General features: G+C 34.5%; 1 protein-coding gene across 3 annotated transcripts in view; it reads left to right on the forward strand.

Moving 5' to 3' along the window:
* DMXL1 (Dmx like 1) overlaps positions 1–25,235 on the forward strand; it is an 85,004-nt gene extending 59,769 nt beyond the window's left edge. For 2 of the 3 annotated variants that reach the window (XM_085305399.1, XM_085305402.1), the window contains 17 exons: positions 4,175–4,338; positions 5,372–5,508; positions 5,833–5,918; positions 6,650–6,851; positions 8,240–8,357; positions 10,172–10,234; positions 12,241–12,327; positions 13,040–13,161; positions 13,280–13,421; positions 17,286–17,336; positions 17,606–17,666; positions 17,887–18,014; positions 18,852–18,944; positions 19,360–19,451; positions 20,146–20,198; positions 21,961–22,178; positions 22,595–25,235. In XM_085305399.1, the coding sequence (XP_085161525.1) occupies positions 4,175–4,338; positions 5,372–5,508; positions 5,833–5,918; positions 6,650–6,851; positions 8,240–8,357; positions 10,172–10,234; positions 12,241–12,327; positions 13,040–13,161; positions 13,280–13,421; positions 17,286–17,336; positions 17,606–17,666; positions 17,887–18,014; positions 18,852–18,944; positions 19,360–19,451; positions 20,146–20,198; positions 21,961–22,178; positions 22,595–22,819 (2,042 nt within the window). In that variant the 3' untranslated portion in view covers positions 22,820–25,235. The remainder of the gene's footprint in view (positions 1–4,174; positions 4,339–5,371; positions 5,509–5,832; positions 5,919–6,649; positions 6,852–8,239; positions 8,358–10,171; positions 10,235–12,240; positions 12,328–13,039; positions 13,162–13,279; positions 13,422–17,285; positions 17,337–17,605; positions 17,667–17,886; positions 18,015–18,851; positions 18,945–19,359; positions 19,452–20,145; positions 20,199–21,960; positions 22,179–22,594) is intronic. The other variant, XM_085305400.1, reaches the window with a different exon arrangement.

Consider the following 25,235-nt stretch of genomic DNA (forward strand, 5'->3'; position numbering starts at 1 on the left):
TTCCATTCAGCAGTGTATTGGAATGCACCTAATGTCTTCAAAAAAATGAGCATTCAATATATGCTTCCAGTTTTTCAGCGATGAGTGCTCATTAAATTGTACATAAATACAACAAAGTACAGTCTTTATAGCTTGACTACTGTAATGCTATGAAACATTGAGCTGCTACTGTCAAGTGCTTATTCATTAAATTTGGGTACCTTGGCTGGATGACTGGAGCCATGTAGATACTGTTGTCCATGAATAAACAAAATAGGATGAGATTTTTCATGGCCTGTGTGCCTGCAAAGTACACTTTCTTGTTAGATTGGAAGCTGAAATTGCCCAGCAGTGCAGACTTCCACCTGATGGTTGTTCAGGTTGGCATTCGTAGCTTCTGAAMAGATTATAACAATCCATAAAGGGCTTTACCCTTACTAAAATGGTTCAAGATGTGACTTGGTCTCTAGTTCTCTTCTCTGGTATTCCATTTTGTTTTGACCTTCCACAAGGCTGCTGTCTGTTGATGCTGTGATCTAGGATGATGATTTTTTAAGTAGAGGACTTCGTAATTTTACATCTCTTAGCTGATGGCTTGTATTTTGCATTTCTTTGGGATGTTGTCAGTTTAGTGTGTGCACGTCATCTTCAGTAAAACATAGTACCTCTAACTTTCAGTTTTCCCAAAACCTTAAAATGCGGGAGAACTGTCATCTTGCGCTGCCTGGGGAGGTAGAAAGGAGGTGAGGTAAGCAACCCATCATTGGAATATTGTTGCACATATTAGAGCTTGGCAGAAATGGAAGCATTTTTCTTTTCTGAAATATTCCATTTTTTCTTTGGAAAATACCATAATTACAAGACAAATGTAAAATTAGTGGGACTAAAGAGAATGTTTTGAACACAAAACATGAAATAGTTTGAAGTAGAAATATATGAAAAGTAATCTGAAAGCGATAACAATCGATCTGAAATCCTAAATGACAGTGTTGGATTTTTTTTTTTTTTGAGTTTGTACATTTATTTAAAGATTTTTCAGAAAGCAAAAGACCACCAGTAATATGCATTTCAAATCGCTCTAGATCTAGAGTGATCTAGTTGTATTTTCATTTGCCTTTAATAGTGATATCTGTCAATGCCTAGCCTGTAATATGCTTAAAAATATGGATTGAAAAATAGGAGAAACACCGTTTTTAAAATACAGCATTGTTTCTTGAATTCTGTTTTGAAAAGCAACCTGCAAACCTGTTCTTGCTTGTTTCTGTATTATGCAACCTTATCAATCTGCAACTTGCAATCATGCTTCTTATTTTTCTGCCTAGTGTTTCTTTTTTTTTAAGCAGTTGCTAAAATTCCATACAGAGTAATGCATGTGCATGCTCTTTGTTAGATAATGAGCTTTAAATAGTAAAAGGAGAATACATTGTACTGTAGCTATTGTATTTGCAGCTTTGAATACAGGTAAGTGAATTMCAAGTAATATCGCTAATGATGAAAAGAGTCTTATGTTACAGTGTAGTAGAATAACGAACTATCACACTATCCTAATTTCAAGGTGGTGATACAGGAGGAAATACTGTCTCCAGCTTTTACTAGATTCTACAGAAATTATTTTGTAGTTCTGCTGTTTGTAGTTGTAATGGCCCAATTGTGGTCAAAAATGTTTTGAAAATTCTTAGACAATCTTTTGTTCAGAAAAATAATATGAAAAAAATCAGTCACTGAATTTGGGGAAATAATTGTGCCTGTTTAGAAAAAGAATCTTCTCATAATAACATTTTGTATGTGCAAGTGAGGTATAAAAATATAAAGTTAATTAAATATAGCTTTCCTCAGGGTTCACAGTTGGCTTGGGGAAACATTTCTGTTGTGAACATGTAAGTGTAGCATGTAACTACTTAAACAGGCTCTGTTTTYCTTTGGTCCAGACTGTTAGATCTTCTGTTTTCAAGTGATTGGAGTACCTGTAAGAGTTTTGAAGGAAATAAAAATAAAAAAGCCTCTTGTGGATAAAGCACATAAAATAAGGCTAGGAAGTGCTTCTTGCAGTAGTTCCTTCCAGGCGTACCTGGGTTTGCTGCCTTGCTTTGAGTCATACTCACTGTTAATAACAGAAGGTAATTCCAGCAGCATCAGTGGAAGCTTTTGTGGGCCTTTGGTAACAGCAAGGAGTAAGGTTAGAACATGAAGCAGCCAGCTRTATTTGTGATCTTTGTATTCATCCTTGAAAACCAGTCTGGCTCAGCTCTGTCCTTATGTTGATGGTTGAAGTCAGTGACTTGGAATATCTAGTTTCTGGGTCAGCCTTTTTCTAGCCTGCAGGTTGCTTGTCTTGGAGCCTATTTATTATTGCTGTTTTATTACACCAAAGATTTAAACCATGAGGCAGCCCAAATTTGCCTTCACGTAACAGGCATGTAGATGAGATTTTGTGACCTGCTGCCTGGTCTGATTATTACTATATATGGGGGGGGGGGGAAGCCACTTAAGCAAGAAGCAACTGTTATATGGAAAAGTTTTCTTAGACTCTTCCTCCCCAACTGTTTTCTGYACTTAGAAGAGTAGGATCCAGGTTTGTCCCATGGTTTTTCTGGATGATATCCTGATTTTCAAACTTAAATTGGATAACCATAAAAGGAAGGTTTTGAATTACATAAAGAAAAAAGTTAAATGTTCAGTACTCAATTAAATAGGTGGTGAAAGTGTGGGGTTTTTTTTTTTCCTAAAGAGGGTATTTAAAAATGACTTTCTTTTCATCTTAACATTTCAGATAAAATAAAGCAACCTAAGCCTCAATTTCATTTAATTGTTTCACTATAGTAATTAGTCTCCATGTGTTATATCTATCTACTACTTTAAAAATAAAGAGCCAGTTTTACAGTCAATGAAGAAATGGATGCAAGGGTGGTTTTTGTTTTTTTGTTTTTTGGGGGTAAATTTTTTGGTTTTTGTTCTTTCCCTCTTTCTTCCTGTAACTGAAGATGGGTGAAGGTAGTCTGGTTATAGTACATCTTGAAACTTGTCCCCTTTCTCCCTCTTCCTTTCCACCACTGAAGTGTTGTGGAAAATCAGAACACTTCCATGTTTCTCAATGTCAATCCACATAATTTCTTCTCTACAGATTTAAAAAAATAAAATTATTTGAATAGAGTTCAACTACAAAGAACAGGAATGATTTCAGGCCATCAAGTGGTTGTGAGCCACCTCATAATTTCTAAAGTAAGCAGTCACTTTTTCCTTATTGGTGAAGTTAATACTTCTCTTAACTGGAAAAATACAGACTCCAGAACAAACTTACTTGTTCATGTAGTTGTAGCCCAATTGCATTAAGTCTTTTTTTTTTTTTTTTTGGATAGTCTGGATAAATGGTTTCCTTAAGTACTCTCATCCTGGAGAATGTCTTTGGAAGAAATCTTTTTCTGCTTTTGCACAGAAAAAAGACAATCTGAAGGGAGAGGGGAACCCTCAACTCCTTGGGACTAGAATATTACTACAAATAACTAGTCATTGCAGTTCTTCCCTGTTTAATAAGACACGTCTTTGGTTGTATTGGTGAAAATGGGTTTTTAATGGTCTTTAATGTTTGTTGAACAAGTTTCATTAGGACAAATGGATTTATCAGGATTGTACTGTTCAGGGGTCCTCTGAAAGCAGATCAGCTGTAGAACAGGTGGAAATCTTCATGTGCAGAAACTTGCAGTAGGAATGGTAAGCTTAAATACTTGCACAATGTATTTTGAAAGATAAGACTGTTGGCTTGTTCCCCCTTCCCCCCCTCCAAAAAAAAAAGCCCCAAAACCCCAAGCTTAGATCAGCATTCAGTAGTGTTTATGTAAGTAATCTAGTTGTTCATAATATTGTTGCTTGAACAGTGATACGTCATTCGTGTTATAAGAATAAAGCTTCTAATGCAGTTATGTGCCTATTCTACTACTATGTATTATATCTACATGGGATGTCCCCTTTTTGAGTTCTAGTTCTGTTAGTTTTGCATATCTGAGAATTAACTTTCTTTATGCTTGTTCCATATATAAGTGCTAAGTTGAAATTCAGAAGGATTTCTGAAGTCGTCTGAGGAAGACTTACTTTCTATTTCTTTATTCAAAAAAGAAATAAAAAAAAAGTGGGGCCAGGGARGCAAATGTGACAAAAAACTGAAAACAACATGTTGTACTTCTGGTTTCTTTCTCTGTAGATGATGGAGAGAAACAGCAAAAGCGTTTCAGGCTTTCATCAAAAACGTCTCCAAAAGAGAGTTCTCAGTCACCTTCCTTGCCACTGGTAGAGCAGGAGTCTCCATCTTACAAAGAAAAATTTATTCCTCCGGAGCTTAGTATCTGGGATTATTTCATTGCAAAGGTAATTTTTTGCTATTAAAAAATTTAGAGTGTCTTATCACTTTTAAAATAGTGATTTTTTTCTGCTTTGCATTTATTCTAGGTAATTAAATTAAGATGTGTGATAAAAGCTAACTTTTGTTACTCATATTTCAGCTATTTCTAAAATGTTAACTATAGCTGCTGTATTTGAAACAGCTTTCTTTAAAACTTATTTTGAAATTAATTTAATTTCAGATAATGATATGAACACAGTAACATGTTGCTTTTTTACAGTTAGAATACAAATGTGCAGGTGACTGGATAAGCTATTTAGATGAAAGAAGAAATGGGAGAAGCTTTTGGTTGTCAGTGTCAAATGGGGACAGGTGAAAATAATCTTGTATACTTACTAGAAATCAAGTTAAATTATCTTGTGTGAAGTCTATGGTGGCAGATCTTCCAAATGTAGTGTATAAAGGAGTACTCATTTGGAAGGCTTGCTATGTTAAAAGCGCTTTTTCTTAAGACTACAAGAGTAAGAAAGATGCACAGATACAGTCCTGAATTTTATATTGATATGAAAATGTGTATTTTCCTCTCTAGAAAGCTAAGTAATTCTATGTAGTTAAATGACACATTTCTGTATCATATAGTTAAATATCAGCCATATCAGATACCTAAGCAGTATTTTAAGAGGAAGGTCACACGGCAAATCACACATAGTGAATAACACAGTGGAGCAGTGATAGTGCTTTTGTCATAAATACCAAACTCTGCAGGCAAGAGAGAGGATTTTTAAGATGTGGAAAAATATTACAACTTTCATTTTTGGCTTTAGAATTTTGAATAATTTAGAAAATAGTTAAGCTGTTGAAATATGCTATGTCCATGAACAGTTACCTTGTAATGAAGTAGAAACTTGAAATACTATTAAATTGAGTTAGATGATAATACCTGCATTTTCATATACAATATTAAGTATTACTAAATGTTGGATAGAAGATCCTCAAGGAATATTGTCTTTTTTTTTTTTTTTTTTTTTTTTTTTTTTTTTTTTTTTTTTTTTTTTTAAGCCTTTTCTTCCGTCACAGAGTAGAGTGGAATATGATTCAGAAGAAAGTCAGGAAAGTGATGAAGATGATGATATTGATGGAGATGTGTTTGTGTCAAATTCACATAATCAAGAACATTCTAATTCAAATTCATWCAGGTAAGTAACTTAAAATTTCAGATGTTCTGCAGTGGTCAGTATTGCATTTGTGGCCATCTGATTTTGAAATAATGCAGCAGTTAGTTAATTATTTCATAGAAGTGCATTATCTAGGCTCTTTTAGTAATTCACAGTTCGTCTTTTACTTGTTAATACATGGTATAGTGACTCTTGCATTCAAAATACCTTTAAAATTCTAAAAATACTGTTCATAGTTCTCAACAGTTGATAACATGAGGATTTAAAGCTTTAAAAAAATCCTAATTGTGAATACACGAGAAACTTATTTTCTTATTAGTAAATGACATAGTGCTTTCTTGTTAGTTGGTCACTGATGCGATTGGCAATGGTTCAGCTGGTACTTCACAATTTGAAGACTTTCTACCCTTTGGCTGGACATGATCTTTCAGGTAATGAGCTGCAGAGTTGTTTTTCCGTATTTAATAACCACATTCAAAAATCAGTTGTGTTGAATGCTCTAGCTGTATTTTGAATTGAAATCTTAACTTTTTTTTTTTTGCAATTAAGATTCTCATCATAGAATCTTATCATAGAATTGGTGAGGTTGGAATGGACCTCTGGAGATCATCTAGTCCAACCCTCAAATGATTGGCCCATACAGGAATCAAACCCACAACGTTGGCATTATTAGCAGCACACTCTAATCAACTGGATTAAATTGTTCTGATCATTATGGAATAGTGTGATGGGTGGTTTAGAAGACTAGGTGAGAAGGAATGCTTAGCAGTTAGCAGATAATGGATACAAAATATCTTTGTCACAGCAGAAGTCTCTTAAGTACTTTACACAATTAGTTTTTTCTATATGCCTCTTAGACATACAAGAGCATTTACAATATGTATTTTTCGGTGAGCCGCTATGCATTTTTTGTCATTCAAGTATATCATTCCTTCTCCGTGCTTATTTTCAGTCAGCCTTGGGGAATGCTGCTGCTGTATATAGATCAGAGAGCATAAAGCAGTTCATCTTTTAATACTTGCAGGTATTAAGTTGAGGTTTAAATGAAGCTTAAATATGGGGATAATTGAAAAGATTCCAGTCTTTGGCCATGGAATCATCTACATAATGATTGTAATGGAGAAGCAGTTTTTTTTTTTTAGTTGTTTACTTGTCTTTTTAGAGCTTCCAGTTAGCTCACCGATATGCCATGCAGTCCTGAAAACACTACAGCGCTGGGAACAAGTYCTTCTCCGACGTCTTGAGCTGTATGGAGGTCCACCACAACATTATATTTCAGTTCATGCTTCTGAGGATGCATTAGCTGCTGGTCCTGCACTACTTCGTCATAAAACTTTACTTGAGCCTACGAACACTCCATTCAGGTTAGTGTGTGTGATTTCTCTAAATACTGACTATAATATATTTTATTATACATCTAGCATATCATGTTGTCAATGCAGGTGAATGGACTGTAACTATGTATGCCACTTTCTAGATTTGCTCCAATAATCCCATTCATAAATTGTGAGTACACATCAGAATTCATGCATATCTGGTCCAAAGCAAGACCAAGAAAAATGGTCATATTTTCTGACTTTTTTTTAATATTTTTTAATTGAAGCTTAACGTAGTCTACTGATTCTGRGTGTCCATAAAGAATAACTATGACTGTTGATAAAATGAAAAATACCAAAGTTGCCTTGAGAGAAATGATCATTAAGGATGAGTAACAATTAATTAAATAATTGTTCCTCCTTTGCAGGGAATAAAATGAGATTCTTGTCAATACGCTCTCCTAGAATCAAGGGAAGAAATGTCTACCATTTATAATATTTGTATAGTTGTCTGTAAAACTGCATATTCCAGGCAGAGAAGAATGCTTAGTTTCTAATTGGCTCTTTCTCACAGACTTCTGCTTTTTTAATCTTACTGTCATCTGTAGTTGCAGAACCAATAGAAAAGTCCAGCTTTTTGTTGCAAAATACCATAGGCTTATCACACTTTCCTGCCTGCCCCATAACTTGAAAAAAAGGACAGCCTAACATTTGTGTTGTGGTGTAGGTTTTGAGGCATGCTGTATGACATTATTTTTAAAAATTATTTTAAGTGATACAGGGTTTGATGGTTTTGAGCCTGCCTTAAGGAGCTATAGTTGTATTTGCAGGTTTTGCTTTAGTATATGGTTTCTAGGCATGAGTATCAACATTTGAAGTCCTTTTTTCTTTTTTAATGAACACTTACATGTGTTGTACATGTATTATTCTTTATTAAAATAAACTGCACTGATAAAAGGCTACTGTCATCTCTGATCTGATTCTACAGTATTCTGTCTTGTCATGGTTGTTTCAGAGATGTTGCACAGCTTATGATCTGTTCCTTAATAGGAAATGTTAGTCATCCATTGTCTTTGTGTTAGGAGCTTTTATCAGCAATAAATGTAAATGATCTGTGTTTTGAAGATTGAGGTACGCTAATAAATAATCTGTACAGTGATTTTATTCTTGTATAATAATCTCTGAAAGAGATTATTCTGAGTTGTCCCAAGGTAAGAGGTCAAAATATTCTTCCTTCCCTTTGCACTCCCTATCATCTGTAGGTTTGCCAGGAAAATGGCAGTAGAATATTTGTGGGTAGATGCTGTCCAAGTGCTTAGAGAGCTATAGTTCAGCCTTAGTATTTCTTCTGACTTACTTTGATTAGCTTATAAATTATCGCAGTCTCTTGTAAGTATGGGCATGATGTAAATACTCATTTTAACTCTGATCTGTAGATCAAACAGTCATGTTGCGTTATCTGTGAAGAGGCTCTGGCAGTACTTGGTTAAACAGGAGGAAGTCCAGGAAACGTTTATCAGAAATATTTTTACAAAGAAGAGATGCCTAAATGAGGTTGGTATCGTATATAAACTGTRGCAGACTAATATGAGAGCTTTTATTTAAGAAATCTGTGCTCTTTCTTACTAGGGTATGAATGAATAATTAACTTATCTATGATTGTGTATACTTCTACAGTACTTTTCATTGAAAATCTCTGTCCCATTGTTTCACTGAAAACAGAAATAATCAGTGTCTGAATTGTAGGCTGCCTGAAAAACTTAGCTTAGAATGTCAAACCTTAAAATTTCGAAGACCAAAATACTTCCAACATAATCAGTCAAAAAATCTGAGTTTATTGTTGCCATATTTATTCTGGCCATTATGGATTTACCTACTGGTTTTGATCTTATGTTTCGGTTTTAAAAAGAGAATGGTCATGCAATTGTGACAGGGACAGTAACTTTCTCTAGCTGTATTCTGGGTCACAGACTCCCTTAAATGTTTCAAAGTTGTAGCTCTACACATTGGAGGTTGTTGGTTTTCCCCCTTTATAGCTGCTGGACTGTTTTGTTTAACCCCTGCTCCTGAACTGATTTAATAGTGTGCAGTATCTTTTCTGTTCTCTGGAATTCTATGCCATAGTTCTGCCACTTGTCCTCTAATCAGTAAAACTGCTATCAGTCCTCCAACTGAGCAGTTCTGTTGATCAGGTCTACCTGTACAGGGTGGTTTGACCATGTCACAGTGTAACACAGTACAGTTGTATGTAGTTGTATCTTATCTTTCTATGTCTCACACTTGTCAAACTGTGACCTTTAGCGTCTCAGAATAGCGTATCAGCAAGATGGCATTATTTGCAGGAGTTGTCCTTTTGAATTAATAGTTTTTAAAAATCTCATCTTTAGATGAAAGGTAGGACGATAATTTAAAAAAATTTCACCTTGGCTATACTTATACCTAATTCTGTACAAYGTACAGAGTGCCTTTAAATGTAGGATGTGTTTAAACTTGCATTATCCTCCCATAATCATTCCTGTAATTCTTCAGTCTAAAACTCAGCAGTGCTTAATTATCTAACCTCGTCATGCCAAAACTTACCGTATGACTTTGGATTGGTGTTTTATATTTACTCCTTTGTTAAATTATTTCTAGGTTATATGCTTCAGGTCAGTAAGTGACATTCAAAAGAATGACCTGTATCATAGAAAAATTACCTAGTAGCAGAAGTAGAGGAGAGAGGATCAGATCAGAAAACACTTAAGTGTGTAGGAGAAAAGAGTATTCATCACTAGTAAAGCTGTGGCAGCAAGGAGTTCTGCATGAGCTCATCTTTGTCCTGGCATAGCTAGACTACTAGCTTGCTTGCATGTTTATATGTTGAAGCTAYTTGTGTCGAGTGCAAGTTGTAATTGAGAGGAAGTTGTTCTTTTTGTCTTGTTCTTTGAAGATGCCCTATTTCTGATGATGTCTTACGTTAATGCAGCCATGCTGCTCTGCTATATGGAGAGGTTTTTTTGAATATTTCAGATGTTTTATATGTTTCTAAGTAGGATCGCTGGCAGCCTTGCACAGTATAGGTTTGTTAGCTTTGTTTCCAGTTATGGCTGACAATATGTCACTGGAGATCACTTACTTTCCAAGAAATCTGACAGTACAAAATATATAAATTAACGYCTTCTGCACTCAATATGGAATTTGGAATTTGAGAATTACTGTTGCTGCACAACAAAATATGTATGTGACATGCATGTATGTGCAAATTTACTGTCGTGTTTTAATTGTTCTGTGTTGGAGTAAATAACAAGGAATTAAGCATTTCCTTGACATCTTGTACGTTATGTCTTATCTTTATTTTTTGTTCTGTCGTTGTTCTTTCATTGATGAAGTCATTAGAAGACCACAGTGAAACCATGAAAAATTCTATGGTGGAAGAGCCCATCATCAATAAGGTACACAATAGTAATGCTCAAATTATTTAGACTTCACATTGTTAAGTCATTTTTTTAACTGATGTTGGTCACTCTTAAAAATCCTTGCCAACATAGCAAAGAAGCTGAAGAATTAAGTTCTGCAAGAACTTAAGTTAAACTACTCTTGATATAGAGCCTCTCTTGATCCAGCTTTTTAGGATATGTTTATTTTCAACAACCAGGTAAGCACAGTATTATCAAATTCCATAGCTATTCCAACCACAGAGTGGAGACTGAGATTTGCCGGAGTGGCTTGGAAAATTCAGTAGCACTGTGGGAAGTGGTATACAGGAACTTCGAACGATCAGTAATGGCTAGAATAGTCCCCCATAGGTGAAGATAAATAATTGTAGTCTGACCTCAGTGCTGTTTGTTAGCATCACACTAGTTTGATATCCTTTAAAACTTCTAATGAGCCTTAGTTTTAAAGTGGTTATGAATTAGCTTGTACAACATCTTTAAAATATTTTTATTCACATTTTTAGAAATAGTATTACAACTTTTCCGAGTCTCTTTATCTTTCAGAAAGTTGCTGTTTTATTCAGATTGACTTTTTACAAAACTAGTGAGAATACATAATTAGTCACTGTGTGTTCCCATTTATATGATGGAACAGTATTAGCAATTAGCTAATTGGAGCTGATTGACACCCCCCCCCCAAAAAAAAAAAAAACTTAATATCTTGAGAGTCTGTTCACCACATAACACAGGCCACTTTTTGTGCCTTATTGTCAGTGCAGTTTTGTGCAGTTTTAGGACAAGATTACTAGAGTAGCAACACATGTGTTGTGAATTCTAGTTTTGACCTAAAAAAAAAGTGGTATTCCATTCTGTGGTATGTAACAGCTACAGCCTTTTCCAAGCCTTGAAAAAGACTGTTTGCAATTCGTATGTATTCTGTCAGTAAACAGCTTTTTGGACTGCACCCATCTTACTGTTGTTGAAATAAAATACCCTTGGGTAAATCTTCTGAAGACTGGAGAATTAAGTTGAGTTGGAGAGGCTGGAAAACAGCAGTTCTAGAATAATGCTTTGATTTTAGAGGAAGTACAAATTTTACACTTGTAAGGTTTGAATTATTACATCATCATTTCTGTTTTTGCAGTGCCTTTTCTTACTGTAAAATTGTCCTGTATCCTCAACAGTTCCTCTGCTCTGTCAACTTAATATTTAAAATTCTGAACTTTTTAATTTTGAGTAGGAGTACTGCAGTGCTGCTAGGAGATGCAGTTTAGAATTTGATTATGTGCTGGCATACAGCTGGATTCATCTTAAATACAATTTTCTATTTTGTAAAATAAGAAAAGGTGGTCCAGCTGGATTCATCTTAAATACAATTTTCTATTTTGTAAAATAAGAAAAGGTGGTCAAGTGTCAAATACTATATTAGATTGTGTAACAAAACAAAAAATCAATAGTAAAATTAAAATTTAAAATAGCTGCTAATTGTTTTGCAGTATTGGAATGTGCAGGGCAACTTAGCAGACTTAYGCAGTTGTGAAAAACAGGTGAATTGGAAAAAGTTCAAACTTATTTTCCTGCTCTGCATCTTGTTTGTGCTTTCTTTTGGACTAGTTTATCACTTTTAGTAGTGAAATTAAGTTTTCCTAAGAATGTGAAGAGACTTAGCAAAAGTATTTTTTTTTCTAAGCGCAAAATGTCAAGACTTTTTTAATCAACACCACCTACTGTACATGTAGTTTCATTGATTTTTCAGTATCTCTGAAAAAGTTATGAGAATGTATATAGTAAGTGGGGACTTACGACAGATTAAGTTTTCTGTGTTGCTGAGGTAATCTCAACATAGCACTGGGAAGCTAGATCACATTTACCATAATAATTACAGAACATATTTGTCATTTATTATGCTTAAAATTGAGAAAAATAGCATGATTGTGTTTGGTCTCAGTACTTCCAGGAAAAAAAAAAAAAAAAGTTGCACAAAATCTTGTTGCATTTAAATATGCTTTACTTTTTAAATACAGATAGAAACAGATCTGGGATACCCAGGAGGAAAGGCAAGAATAATTCATAAAGAGTCTGACATCATTACTGCTTTTGCAGTCAATAAAGTGAGTATARAGGAGATACGGTAACTTAATTGTGTGGTACTTCCATCTGTTAAACAAGTGACGATCCCAGTGTGAATGGGTATATCCTTTGCCAGCTGCCCTGATAGATAAGCTTGAATTCTTAGTACTTCTCTCTCTAAAGCACTTCATAATTATCCTATTAAAGATACCTAGTTCTATTACAGACTGTCATCTTTTTTTTTAATTATTGTGTAATAGAAGGAAGGGAGATGGAGCCACTCTGCATTTTTTCTTTAGGCTTGCATGTAGCCATGTTCCCCCCCCACTCCTTCTCTATCCAGTGCTACAAGGAAATAGTGATCGTCTTCTCTTGTCGAACTGTTTAAATCTTAAGTAGTGGATGAGAGAAGGGGAGGTGTTTGCAAGCAGTGTGGTATAGTATGCTGGGTAGTAACCTCATGGTTCTCTGAGACAAAGAGAAACTAGAGCTGCTCGGRGGAGCAGGTTTAAAATACAAATTGTGTGTATGTTACTCTCCCAAATAGAAAGAAACTTTTAAAAAGGAAACATCAAGTTTAGCACATTTAAATATATAGATTAGGCACAGATGTTTGTATTTGATTCTGTGGTATTTGCAAACTGATTAACTGGAGGATTTTTTGTGAATAATTCTAAAAAGCAGGTCAAGTCCAAAAAGCATGCTTTTAAGTATTCCTTTTGTAACGGTTCTTTTTTTGTGTTACTTTCTCAGGCAAATCGGAACTGCATTGCCATTGCATCAAGTCATGACATTCAAGAATTAGATGTTTCTGCGATTTTAGCTACCCAGATCTATACCTGGGTTGATGATGACATGGAAGTAGAAAATAAAGGGTATGCTTTTTATGTTTCCAGTAATGCAGCTTGAGTGTGCATAAATTTATGGCGTAAGAAAGCACAGTATTTAATATTGTTGCTTGGACTATAACTTGTAATGTTGTTTCATTTATAGGGCTGATGATTTCTTAGTTATACATGCTCGTGATGATCTGGTAAATGTTCAGGGAACTACTCCTTATACTCATAGTAATCCTGGCACACCTATCAATATGCCTTGGCTTGGTAGTACACAAACTGGCCGGGGTGCATCTGTGGTAAGTAACTTGTCAAAGAATAGCATTCTCTCTCTGCATCTCTGCTTTCTCTTTAGTGTTACTGCTTATGTTTTACATATAGCATGTGAATAAAAGCAATTTGTRTGTATGATCAAGACAAGAGCTGGATTTTTTTATGATCTGATTAATGGGCTAAAATRCTGCACAGAATTGAAGATGAGCCAGCTAAGCAAGCAGAATTTTTAGTCAAGCCATTTTTCATACTTAAGATAGGTCATTAAAAAATAGAATTAAACAAGGTTCAGGTATGAGATTGCAGTTTAAGTTGCTCTTTAATGAGCTGAAGCCAAAYGCTGTACCTGAACAGTATAAATTGAGGCTATATGAGGATCAAGGAGAAATGTGTAAAATATTGAAGTAGCTTTTAGTTAAAACAGAATCTCAAGTTTCATTCTGAGTTCCATTCTATTCTATTCCTTATTTAAAAGTAAGTATCAACTTCTACTGTAGTACAAAGTGCCATTTTAYTGCACTGTATATTAGTATGATCCTGTGTTGTAGAAATAATAGTGAATGAACTCCTGAAACAAATTTATTTGGCTGGACAAAGAAGGCATCAAGTTAAGTGAATTAAACTGTGGGCAAATGAGGATTTTTGGAGCCATGAGAAAAATAAGTTGATACTGCAGAAATGCCAGCTACAAATATCACRTGTAGTTTGAACTCCATGTCACAGTGATGTAGGACTCTTTTTTTTATTATTTATTTATTTATTTCTTTTTAAATCAGCAGGGTTACTGACAGCTCTATATTGTTTCTTTTGAACTGCTAAAGGGACRGTACACTGTCCCTGTAACTTTACTTAATAATGTTATTAAGTATCTCACTTCTGAGGCATAGGTTCTAGAGGAGATGATCAATTTCACTGTTTTGCCTTTCCAAAATAAAACTGGTGAAGCAATAGAACCAGTAAAGCGTGACTATGTCTACCAGACCAAATTGAGCCTTTTGGTAGCAGTGGTGACACCTGTACRCTGATAGCTCTTATTTTCAGAAATAGCCACTGAGTCTGGAATAAAGTTTGGACCTCAGCAAAAAGCAATTGTACACAGTTTTAATTCAGATTAAATAATAGTTCTAATCTGGTCATTGACATACCTTAGTTTCTATGCAAGGTAGATGTTCTGCTCTCTAATAACGCAGGTCTGTAGATTAGTTGTTTGGGAGATGCTTGCTTGGAACTGCCTTTAACTGGACTGGTCACACAAGGCACCTTATTGCATGTACTCATCTTATGTTGAGTATGTTTGCACCTTGTCTTCAACTTTGGATCTAACTTTTTGTTGGCATTGTGCTAGACTCTGACAGGGGAGTAGAGAGCCAGCCACASCATGTATACCTGTTCCTTGAGGAGGGAAGGTGAAGCTGTTGAATGGAGATCAAATTAAAAGAAAGAAGATGCAGGGAATGTTGAGAGAAGCTSGAATTACTGTGGCAGGTTTCAAATCTAGACGAAAACCAGCTCYATCAAAGAACTTTTAGTTGCTACTATTTATTACTTTGTGCTTTCCCATACTACTTGTGATCCTTGTTCCCATCTTTTCTAGCCCATTTGCTGGATACATAGCCTGCTATTTGGTATTACTGCTGGCTTTTCAGWCTTGTCTTTGCTTTACTCCATCAACTGGGCAAAATAGTTTGAAAATAATGGACTCTTCTATGACTCTAAGGCAGTTAACTTCATTTCATTAGCTCTGAGTTTTTTGTTATTCTTCTTCAATGTTTCTTTTCATTCAGTTTGTACAAAGTGAGGAAGCTCATCACTACGTTCTTCAGAGCAGTGTGTTCATATGGTTATCACATGAGATGCTTCTAAGAGAACASTGAAGTAAATAGCACATACTGTCAGCTTTGTTAAAGCTGAAGTAACGTTCAACCACTTGCCTTCCAAGCCAATATGATTGACAGCCATATTCACCAGTTTAATAACCGGCAGTTGAATCTTAAGCTCTTTTTTTCAGTCTTAAGTATGTTAGGCCCACATCAACCAACTCCTCAACAAAGCARCCAGTGTTGTAGCCATCTGCTGAAGTTAATGGGAAGCTGAGGGCTAGGCAGTATTAAATGTCCATTACATTATTTGCATTTGATAATGATATTTGGCTTCTGATCCAGGGAAATTGCACCAAAGATGTATGTTAGCATAATCTTTGAAAGACATACCTCCATAAGCTTTTCTTCCCTTTTTCCAAAACACCATCCACTACAGCTTAGGAGATRCATGTTTATATGTTGAATGAAGCAAGAAGGTTTTCCACTAACTTCTAGATAGAAGCTATTAGCTATAAAGCTTAACATAGCCCTTTTGGTGAAGAAATATAACAAGCATGAATAACTCTTGAATTTTTCTGTCACTTTATCACATAGAGACTAATTTACATGTTAGAAACCAAAGTATTTCAACTGTTTACTGATTGATGTACACACTATTGGTTGAAGTACATTGTTCACTATTGTCATGTCCTTATGTTTTAAAACATATATGTTTTTATTCTCCAGTATTTTACCAACCTCCTTCATGATTTTTCCTTGTCATTTAAAGTTTTTACAGATGTAGGATAAAAAACCCCCACGTATTAGAGGTTCTTACTTTCATATATTGTTTGATCTTCAGTAAAGTGGTTTGAAATAAAGTTAGTTATCTAAGAGGCATAAGGCTCTCCCTTCAACAAATAATAAATTTGAGAGATGGAAGCTCTAAATCCGCTTCCAAAATCTAATCAGAAGGATTGCAATTACTTCACCAGTGCAGAAAGTGGCAAATTTTAGCAGGAGAATTTATTAGCACTTCAAGTACTGATCTTCCTTTTCATTTGCAAGTTGCAAATATTACTCTTCTTCAGTGTTTCTTTTATTGAACATGGCTTTTTCAACTCGTTAGATCAGATATAGCAATATGGAGCAAGCAGCAGTTTGTAATTAATACTTCCTGTTAGTTGGCACACTGATGTGATTGGAGGCCAAGGAAGAATAGCGTAGTTAAAATACTTGAGTGGCTATATACCAGTTTTGGTCAAGCAGTGGCAGAATACTTTACAGAATTATGACAGTTGAGGAAAACAGTTCATTGTCAGCTTGCTAGTGAAACTGAATGCTGTGGCAACAAGATTTTTTGGGAAATACTCATTAAAAATACAACACCTGGTCCAAATGTGAACTTATGTCCTCTTCTCTCACTAATGTTCAAGTAAATTATTCATGCATGAGCAAGCTGAATCCAACAGTTCTCTGAGGAACAAAGTCCTTAAAACAGTCAGACGCTTCTGGRGAGAGCTGATAGAAATGAATGAAGATTTTACTTTGAAATCCATTAGTAGAAAGAAACCAAGAGAAGAGGCATGCAAGTTAAAAACAAGTGCATTTCCCTGATGAAAATTCTCCACATTTCTCTTCCCATTGGGATAGTATCATGGGCTGGAGTTTTAAATTAATTGGATGGGATTTGTTATCTTAATTGTTTGATGTCTCCAGTTCTTGTTCTTTATTGAGCTTTTCCTAGTTAGGAATTGATCAGTTAAATCTACATGGAAAAAATAGCATTTTGGTAATGAGGAAAGTTTGGAATGCAAGACTAAAAGTGCTGTTGAGAATCTTTTGGATCTGTATTTTTGCAATTAATAAATGCTTTTGAAAAATCTTTGGTTTACCTAATGCTAGCTATATTGCTTGTTCTGGATGACCACAAATAATCACAGTTATTTTTCAGTCAGTGACAATAAACTGAATAGTCTTGAAAATTAATGTAGTCCCTCCTATTCTTTTTTATTTCTCTTAAAGTTTGTTTACCTTTTTGTTTACATGCTTCTGCTTCTTCCTCTCTCTTGCTTATCTTACAATATTCAGGAATATTCCAATAAATTTAATGGAATCAAAAAGGAATTGGCAAGAAAAGAGGTAAGACTGCAGTCTAAGGAGTGTTTATATTTGGATCCATAAATCTCTGAAGCAAAAAGTTAATATTTACCTACATGTAAAAGCTGCATAAGTATTAACAGTAGTCCTGGGAGAAACTAACTTCTGTCTGAATTTCTAAAAGCAGTACTTGCTTTCAGTAGGAACTTCTGAAGGAAACAATTGTCTGTCACTAATTATTTTAGTTCAGTGTGTATTTTCTTCAGTAGTATTGTTTAACTGTTCTTTTTATTATTTTGCATGTTGAACAGATGCTCAAGAAAGCTATTAATAATGTCAGAAGAATGGCTTCTCATCCAACATTACCTTATTGTAAGTTCAGTTTATTAAAGACTAAGTTATCTAAAGATTATATACTTGCTTATTAAGTTTTAGTGGTACCCAGTACTCTTACAGTATGGCAGGTACACAGTTGTCACAGTGCTAGTTATTTTGAGGATCTGGTGTTGCTGTGACATTTCTTAAAATTTTGGAAGGAACCTTCTTGTTCAGTTACTAAAACACTTGTGAGAAGTTACTTCTTCTGTTGCAGATCTGACAGGTGCTCAAGATGGTAGTGTAAGAATGTTTGAATGGGGTCATGCACAACAAATCACATGTTTTCGCTCTGGTGGGAATTCCAGAGTGACTCGGATGAGATTCAATTACCAAGGAAATAAGGTGAGTGACAGAACATTTCTCTGCTTGCTTACTTTTTTTATTTGAACAGAAAAAAGCAATTGTAGAGCAGCGGAAAYGTCTGATTCTTCAAATCCAAAGTAGTTTCTCTGATAGTAGAAGATAACTGMTGTGTTCTTAGGCATGCAATGACAGCATAATTCTCAAGGCCTTCCTTTTCTGCTGCACGTTAAAAATGTTAAAATATATGTATAATATCTATGTACTAGGTTTTTATATATATAATATATATTAAAAATCCTAGGTCATCCTTCGTATATACTGTTAGTGTTCAGGTTCTCAGGGCGGGGAGCATGTACTATTTGGAGGATGCACTAGAATTTTTTGGAGCAATTTTTTTCTGAACCTTTACACATTATTGATGTCTCAGACATAAACGCATATGGACATAGCTACCACCGTAGTGGTATAGAGTGGTATAGAAATACTATAGCAGTTGTATAAACACTWTGAGCTCTTATGTAAACTGCTGGTTTGGTAGTTAACTATACCACAGCATAATGAAAAGACTAAAAATTTCTGAAGCCTTACAAATTATTGTAAGGCATGCCACTGTTTCCAAAATGGTGTGTACAYTAGAGATCTTACGTGTTAGTACAGTATCAGTGTGTATAGCCAATTAGACTTGACAAGTTGCCTTGAAAACAGCAGATGTAAAGATTCTGGGATAAAGGAGTGTTTTTTTTTTTTTTTTTGTGTGTGAGCTATATGATGATGATTATGTAGTTACTCTTTATGTATGAAGTAAATGAAACATATATTTTAAGTATACAATATAACACATACATACGTATTTACAACTTTTATTTTTTATTTCAGTTTGGAATTGTTGATGCTGATGGTTATATCAGTTTATATCAAACAAACTGGAAGTGTTGCCCACTTACTGGAACCTCGCCGAAACCCTATTTGGTGAGCTGAAACCTAAACTGGCTTCAGTAAACTTGTGGTGTTCTTTTTCCTGGCTCTTTAGAGTAGTTAGGAGTGAACCAGGACTCTGCAAAAACTTATATTGATTGAATTTTAGTAATATTTTGTTATGTGATCTGTTTGACAGAGAAGTTCTTAAATCCTGATCAAATTTCTTAATTTGCAGATGCAATGTTAGATCTAAAATACCGTAAATGTTCTTTGATTTCAATAAAACAGGATTGGAAAGTCAACTTGAGTGAAAAGTGTATCCGAAGATAAACATATACCATTGTATGCTGTATTCTTTAAAAKGGTTTTGAAGCAGCCTGCTTTCTTGAGGAGGCTTACGCTTTCATGCTAACACAAAATCTGTTTTTTCTTTATTAGTACTAATTTCTAAACTGCAATTTTTCAGACGTGGCAGTGTCATAACAAAACAGCCAATGACTTTGTTTTCATCAGTTCATCATCTTTGATAGCCACAGCAGGATTGTCTACAGACAACAGGTAAGAATTTGTTAATTGCTGCTATAATAAAGAGAAAATGAAGTGAGGCTTTTTTAGTGATTCTCCTTAGAGAGTCTGAGAGCGTACTTCTGATCTCTTTCTTCCCTAGGGGAGGGGAGGAGGGAGGAGTTTGCATCTAAGTCCACAAAGCTACTAAAGATGATTCTATAAGGAAGCACAAACGCTCCATTCATGCTCAATATAAGCCTACCTTAATTTTTTTATGTATTTTTTAATAGAGTTAAGGGATTGTCAGTAGCTTTTCAAGTCAGTTTTGATGAAGAAATAGCAAAAGCAATACTAGCATGCAGGTAAATTCAGCCACAAAAGACTGTATCTTAACATGAATCCCTTATGAGAATAACCAACAGTAGAATGACTGTGTAGCAGGTATGATCTTGCAGTGAGTGTATAACTGATTTTGTCAAGTCCAGGACTAATAGCTTCTTGTTTGGGATTTAAGCAACGGAAGATTTCTTACTAGGGAAAGTTAGAAATTCTTTAAAAGAGACACGTAAGCAAAGGAAGTAGATGAGAGTAATTTGGAGTCAGCTTTGTTAATTCACTTTTAAAGGTCGGTTTTCAGTGGTTTTGTGTATAGAATAACTTTAAAATATTCAGATGACTGACTTCAAGTGTTCAAAAAACTACTTAGAACACTTCTCACTGAAATAAAACATTATTTTTTCTATAGAAATATCTGTCTTTGGGATACTTTGGTTTCACCTACAAATAGCTTGGTGCATGGTAAGTAAAATACATCCAGCAAAATATTTGATCATGTTAAATACATGTGTGTGTGTSTTTATGGAAATGTTATTGTGGGAAGTAACTTGCATATTAGTAGCAAAGCRTCTTGCACTGTGGATACATCATCAYGAATTTATATTAAAAACTGATTCTTGATAAGTGGTATATGTAAATGCTCTATTTCATAGACATGAGCATCTTCCTTTGCATACCTAGTATCTCTGCATTATAAGCACAACCCCTGAAAGTTAGGAGTCTTTAATTTCTGTTCTTTTTAAARGTTTAGAGCAACTCCTGCTTATAGTGACTAGAGTATTGAGAAAATAGCTATAAAACTGTAAAAACTACAGTTTTTAACCACAGTTACTGTATTTGCATGACTATACATATATGTACACACCCTTCAAATCCATGTTCCTATGGCAGCATCTGTACTGATAACTTGGAGAGGGGCCACTCAATTTATCATTCAARTATTAGACCAAATAATGGTATTGTAAAGATAACATTAGATGTGTCCAGATGCACTCACTGTTTCCTTATAATATGTAAAGAATATGAGCAGATAAGCTTTTTATGAATTGATATAAATTCAATTGCCTTTGTGAAAATTCAGCACTTAGGGAAACCATGATTATGGGAATAGATCTCTGGAATTATGGTTGTAAATAAACATACCCAATTTTTTTGAATATACTCATGAATTTTTTCCATGAATAGGTTTAGCAAGCACATGTGCAAAACTGATTTTTAGAGATGAATTTTTACTATTATGTTTGTAAAACATAAAGTCCATCTTTGATTTCATACATTGTCCAGTTTTGTATTTTCTTAGGTACTCTGCCAAGTGGTGGATTTTTTGATGCTTTTAGCATGTGTGTGCATGTATAGATACCTACATACAGTATTTTAAAAAAATGCTTTAGAAGAATTAGTCTACTGTCATAAGTATATACCTGTTTGATTAGCCTACTTTGAGAGATGAATAACTAGATTTAAGTGGGTTTCATTATTTTTCTTATCAACATTTTGTTGTAATGAGAAAAGGAAATTCCATTGTCTAAAACTCAGAATAAGGCTGGGCAGAGGAGCTGCAAAGCCGCCTAAATTAAATTATAGTGAAACCTGAGGCATATATGAGACACATGTGGAATTTCTAAACCTAAATTCAGAGAACAGTTTGAATCGCAAGTACAGTATGTTACATGCTAAGTATTAGGRTTCACAGCATTTAGTCTCAGACATACTGGGCTTTGTTCTGGCAGCTGTAATCTTCATTCACTTTCTTTAGTTATGGTAACTAATGCAGCCTCACTAGGAGTGCATATTATCCAAACAAGTGTGAAAAGCAGAAAATTTAAAATAGCCAGTGGAAACGGTTGTCATAGTCTATTAGGACAAGTAATTTAGGACTGAAAAATGTTTATTGTCTTTTGTATGGAAAATGTATGCTTTTAAAATAATGAGTATTAGAGATGTGAGAAGAATCAATCTCTGTCAGAAACTGATTACAGAAAGGGTAAGRAGGAAGTTTTTTCATGCAGAAGGCAATTGCTTAGTTTGGAAATACTACAACTTCAGGATGTTTGATGTGAAGCTAGATTTAAATGTATGCAGTATTGCATTAAATGRACAGATTGTGTCCAGTTCCATTACTGTTTCAGAGTCACTGTAAACCTCTTAAACCCTACTAGAGGTTGATGGAAAATAAAAGTTAGTACAGTGAGTTTAAATTAAATTCATTTGCTTTGGCTTTCAGCTTTTATTTGTCATGATAGTGGAGCAACTGTGCTGGCATATGCTCCAAAACATCAGCTGCTAATATCTGGAGGCAGAAAAGGCTTTACTTGTATCATTGATCTTCGCCAAAAACAGCAGCAACAGCTACTCCAGAGTCATGATTCTCCAGTCAAAGCAATTGCTGTTGATCCTACAGAAGAGTATTTTGTCACAGGATCGGCTGAAGGCAACATAAAGGTTTGTTTTGTTTTTGTTTTTATGACAGGGAGGGAGAACAGAGCTGATGATGATGTATAAGTTCAAGTTCATTTTTAAAAAATTGTGAAAACCTTACATAGGTGTGGATTGGTCAGATATGTCCTACATTCTACATTTGTCCTCAACTTTTGACATTTGCTAATTTAATTGTGAAACTTTAGTCTTGTCTTGCAGTCCTTCTTGCAATCAGAAATATTTCTTATTATAGAATATGAATATCAGTATTCTATAACTCTTGTCATTATAGATTGCTATACATCTTTTTTACAATTAGTGTCAAAGACAAATGCAGTATGTAATTTAGTCCAATTTTTCYGTGACTGATTACTAGTGAGTTTTAAGATCATAGCAATTATCTTTACATTGAGGTTGATGATGTTTTGATGCTTTTTCAGGTATGGAGTCTGTCTACCTTTAATCTCCTTCACACTTTCATCAATGAGCATGCTCGACAGTCCCTCTTCAGAAACATTGGGACAGGGGTCATGCAAATTGAGGCAGGACCAGCAAATCACATATTCTCCTGTGGTGCCGATGGAACAGTAAAGATGAGAATCTTGCCTGATAGATTCAGTCCTTTAAATGAAGTGTTAAAAAATGATGTGAAGTTTATGATCTAATAGTTTTCTCAATACAGTGTGTAAAATTCCCCCTCTATCACCTCAAAAATACTTTTCCTGTATTAGCCAACAAAACAAATAGACCATGATAGCTCATGCCATAAAGATACTGTTTTTTTTGTTGTTGTTTTCATATTTATTACCTGGAGCTTTTAGTCCCTAACGCACTGATGCCTTAAACATTAACGAGGTCCTTCAGATTTTGATTGTTGCCTAAAATAAGCTATACATGACACTGAATTGTATATTTATAATATTCTTAAGGTGTTGCTGAAGTGGTTTACTCTTCTTGTTTTGGTAGTTAYACTCCATCCTGGAGTGTACCATCTGGACATGGCTCTGCTTATATTCAGCTGGCCTTTCCCCAAAACCAGGTCCAGATGGAAACCTTAGATAATGGTGTTCTTTCACTGTGGCAACCACTCTTTCCTCTAAACTCRTTTAGTCAGCCACAGATGAAAATGTATAGCTATATRTCTAGAAAAGAAGCAAAGCCTATTTCAGTAGATACACCTRCTGTACCAGAAACTGGCCTAGCAAATGTTCATACTATGAGCCGCTGTCTGTCTCCATTCCTGGAATCCAGGCTGTTTACCTCTGCAATTCACCTGAACTCTTTCCTTTGATCTATGTTGTATGAAACTGAAGGATATTCTATAACTTGTCTTTTGTTCTATAGCTTGAATCACTGCCATCAGGATGGCAGACYTACCTTTTAAAAAGAAGTATATTTTTAACCCCAAACACTCCCTTTACAAAAATGTGTAAATATTAATGGATATCTTCCTATTAATATTGTCAAGATTGTGTGAAGCTTTAGTCTTGATCAAGAAATAGAGGAAGATGTTGCTTTAGAATATGGCATTAGAAGTTCTTTAAAGAATATTTATTTACACATCTGTAGAGAGARAGAACTAATTTATTTTTACATTTTTTCTGGTGAGACTTTATTTAGCCCAAAGATGCTCAATTGATTTCCAGCACTTATGTTCCTGTTTTTTTGTTTGTCTGCTTTGTCTAAGTACTTTAAACAAAAAAAGAAAAAAAAAAAGGATAAAGAGCAAAGTACTTTAATACTGTTGCTCTTTGTACTGTATATTTACTTCTGGTATAAAATGAAAGAAAAATATATTGAAGAGGATAGATTTTTTTTGCCAAAATATTAAACTGTGTAACTTAAATGTTTGACCAAAATATTAATGCACAAAGCCTTTAATTTTTTTTAATCAAAACTGCTTCTGTAAGTATTTTGAGTTGCTTTTCCTGACCTATTTCAAAACTTGAGAAAGCTTGATAAACATTTAATTTGTAAATTAGATGCAAGGCTGGGTTACTTGAATGCAAATGGTGTACTTTTTTGCTAAAAGATATTTTGTGAAATATAACATCAAGATATTAAATGTTTAAAAAAAAAGTCAGAGTAGGGGTTGAGGGGATAAATAAAGCATAGTAGAAATGAAGGGCTTGTAAAATGAACTTTGTAACATTCTCAGGATGCTTTTATCTTAAGAATATAAAATTGTTTAAAAAGATTTTGTAAATTGTATTAAGGTCCTTTTAAATGCATGTTTCGCAAGTCACAGTGCAAACACTAAGAAGGTTTTTATGCACATTATCTGAACTTTCAAATTGTGCAATAAACAATGTGAATATTTTGCCATGAAGAAATTTGTGGCAGCATTTTCAAACTGATACAACCATYCAATTCTAATTGTTCTTCCACAACGTTTATTGGTAATTGAAATCAAAATTGGTATTAAAATAGTTTTAAGTCCAGTGATGGACCAGAAAAATGACTAAAAGTAGCACCACCTTACAGAACGAACTTGCCCGATGCATAGCTTGTATCTGCTCAGTGACTGAGTTTCTTCCTCTTTTTTCCTGTTAAAGAAGCAAAACTATGGCATTAGGAGTAACACTAACAAGAATCCCTGGAAAACCCTGACTTTGTAGTTGCTTATGTACATGYATTAGTTTTATGAATCCATTGAATTAATAGAAGTTACATTCAGAAAACAAAATGTACAAAATCATGAGAACATTGTATAATGATGTACTTGATGTTCTGTCCTTAAAAATATATATTTTGTTAATGTTAATATTTCAAGCTCGGCTTATTGGACTGGCAATTAAAAAAGCTGTTTTTCATCTGTAAACTGAGCAGATTTTATGTGGAATTTGCCAAGACATAGAATGTTGCCAATTTTCTGAGTAGAACTGCACTTTTGAATAGCCATTCCCTCCTTTACCTGGTGAACTCACGTGTATTCAGAAAAGAAATGACTAGATGCAGGCATTTTCAATAATGTTTGTAGTTACCATAAGCTACTCTCAAAAGTAAATTATGTAAAATCACAATGTATTTGCCACATCATAATCTTTCAAATAAATCCTGCAGAGACTCAACCTYCTATAA

Source organism: Rhea americana, unplaced genomic scaffold, assembly GCF_003343005.1.
Source record: "Rhea americana isolate MKP2758 unplaced genomic scaffold, rheAme1 scaffold_22, whole genome shotgun sequence".
Lineage (NCBI taxonomy): Eukaryota > Metazoa > Chordata > Aves > Rheiformes > Rheidae > Rhea > Rhea americana.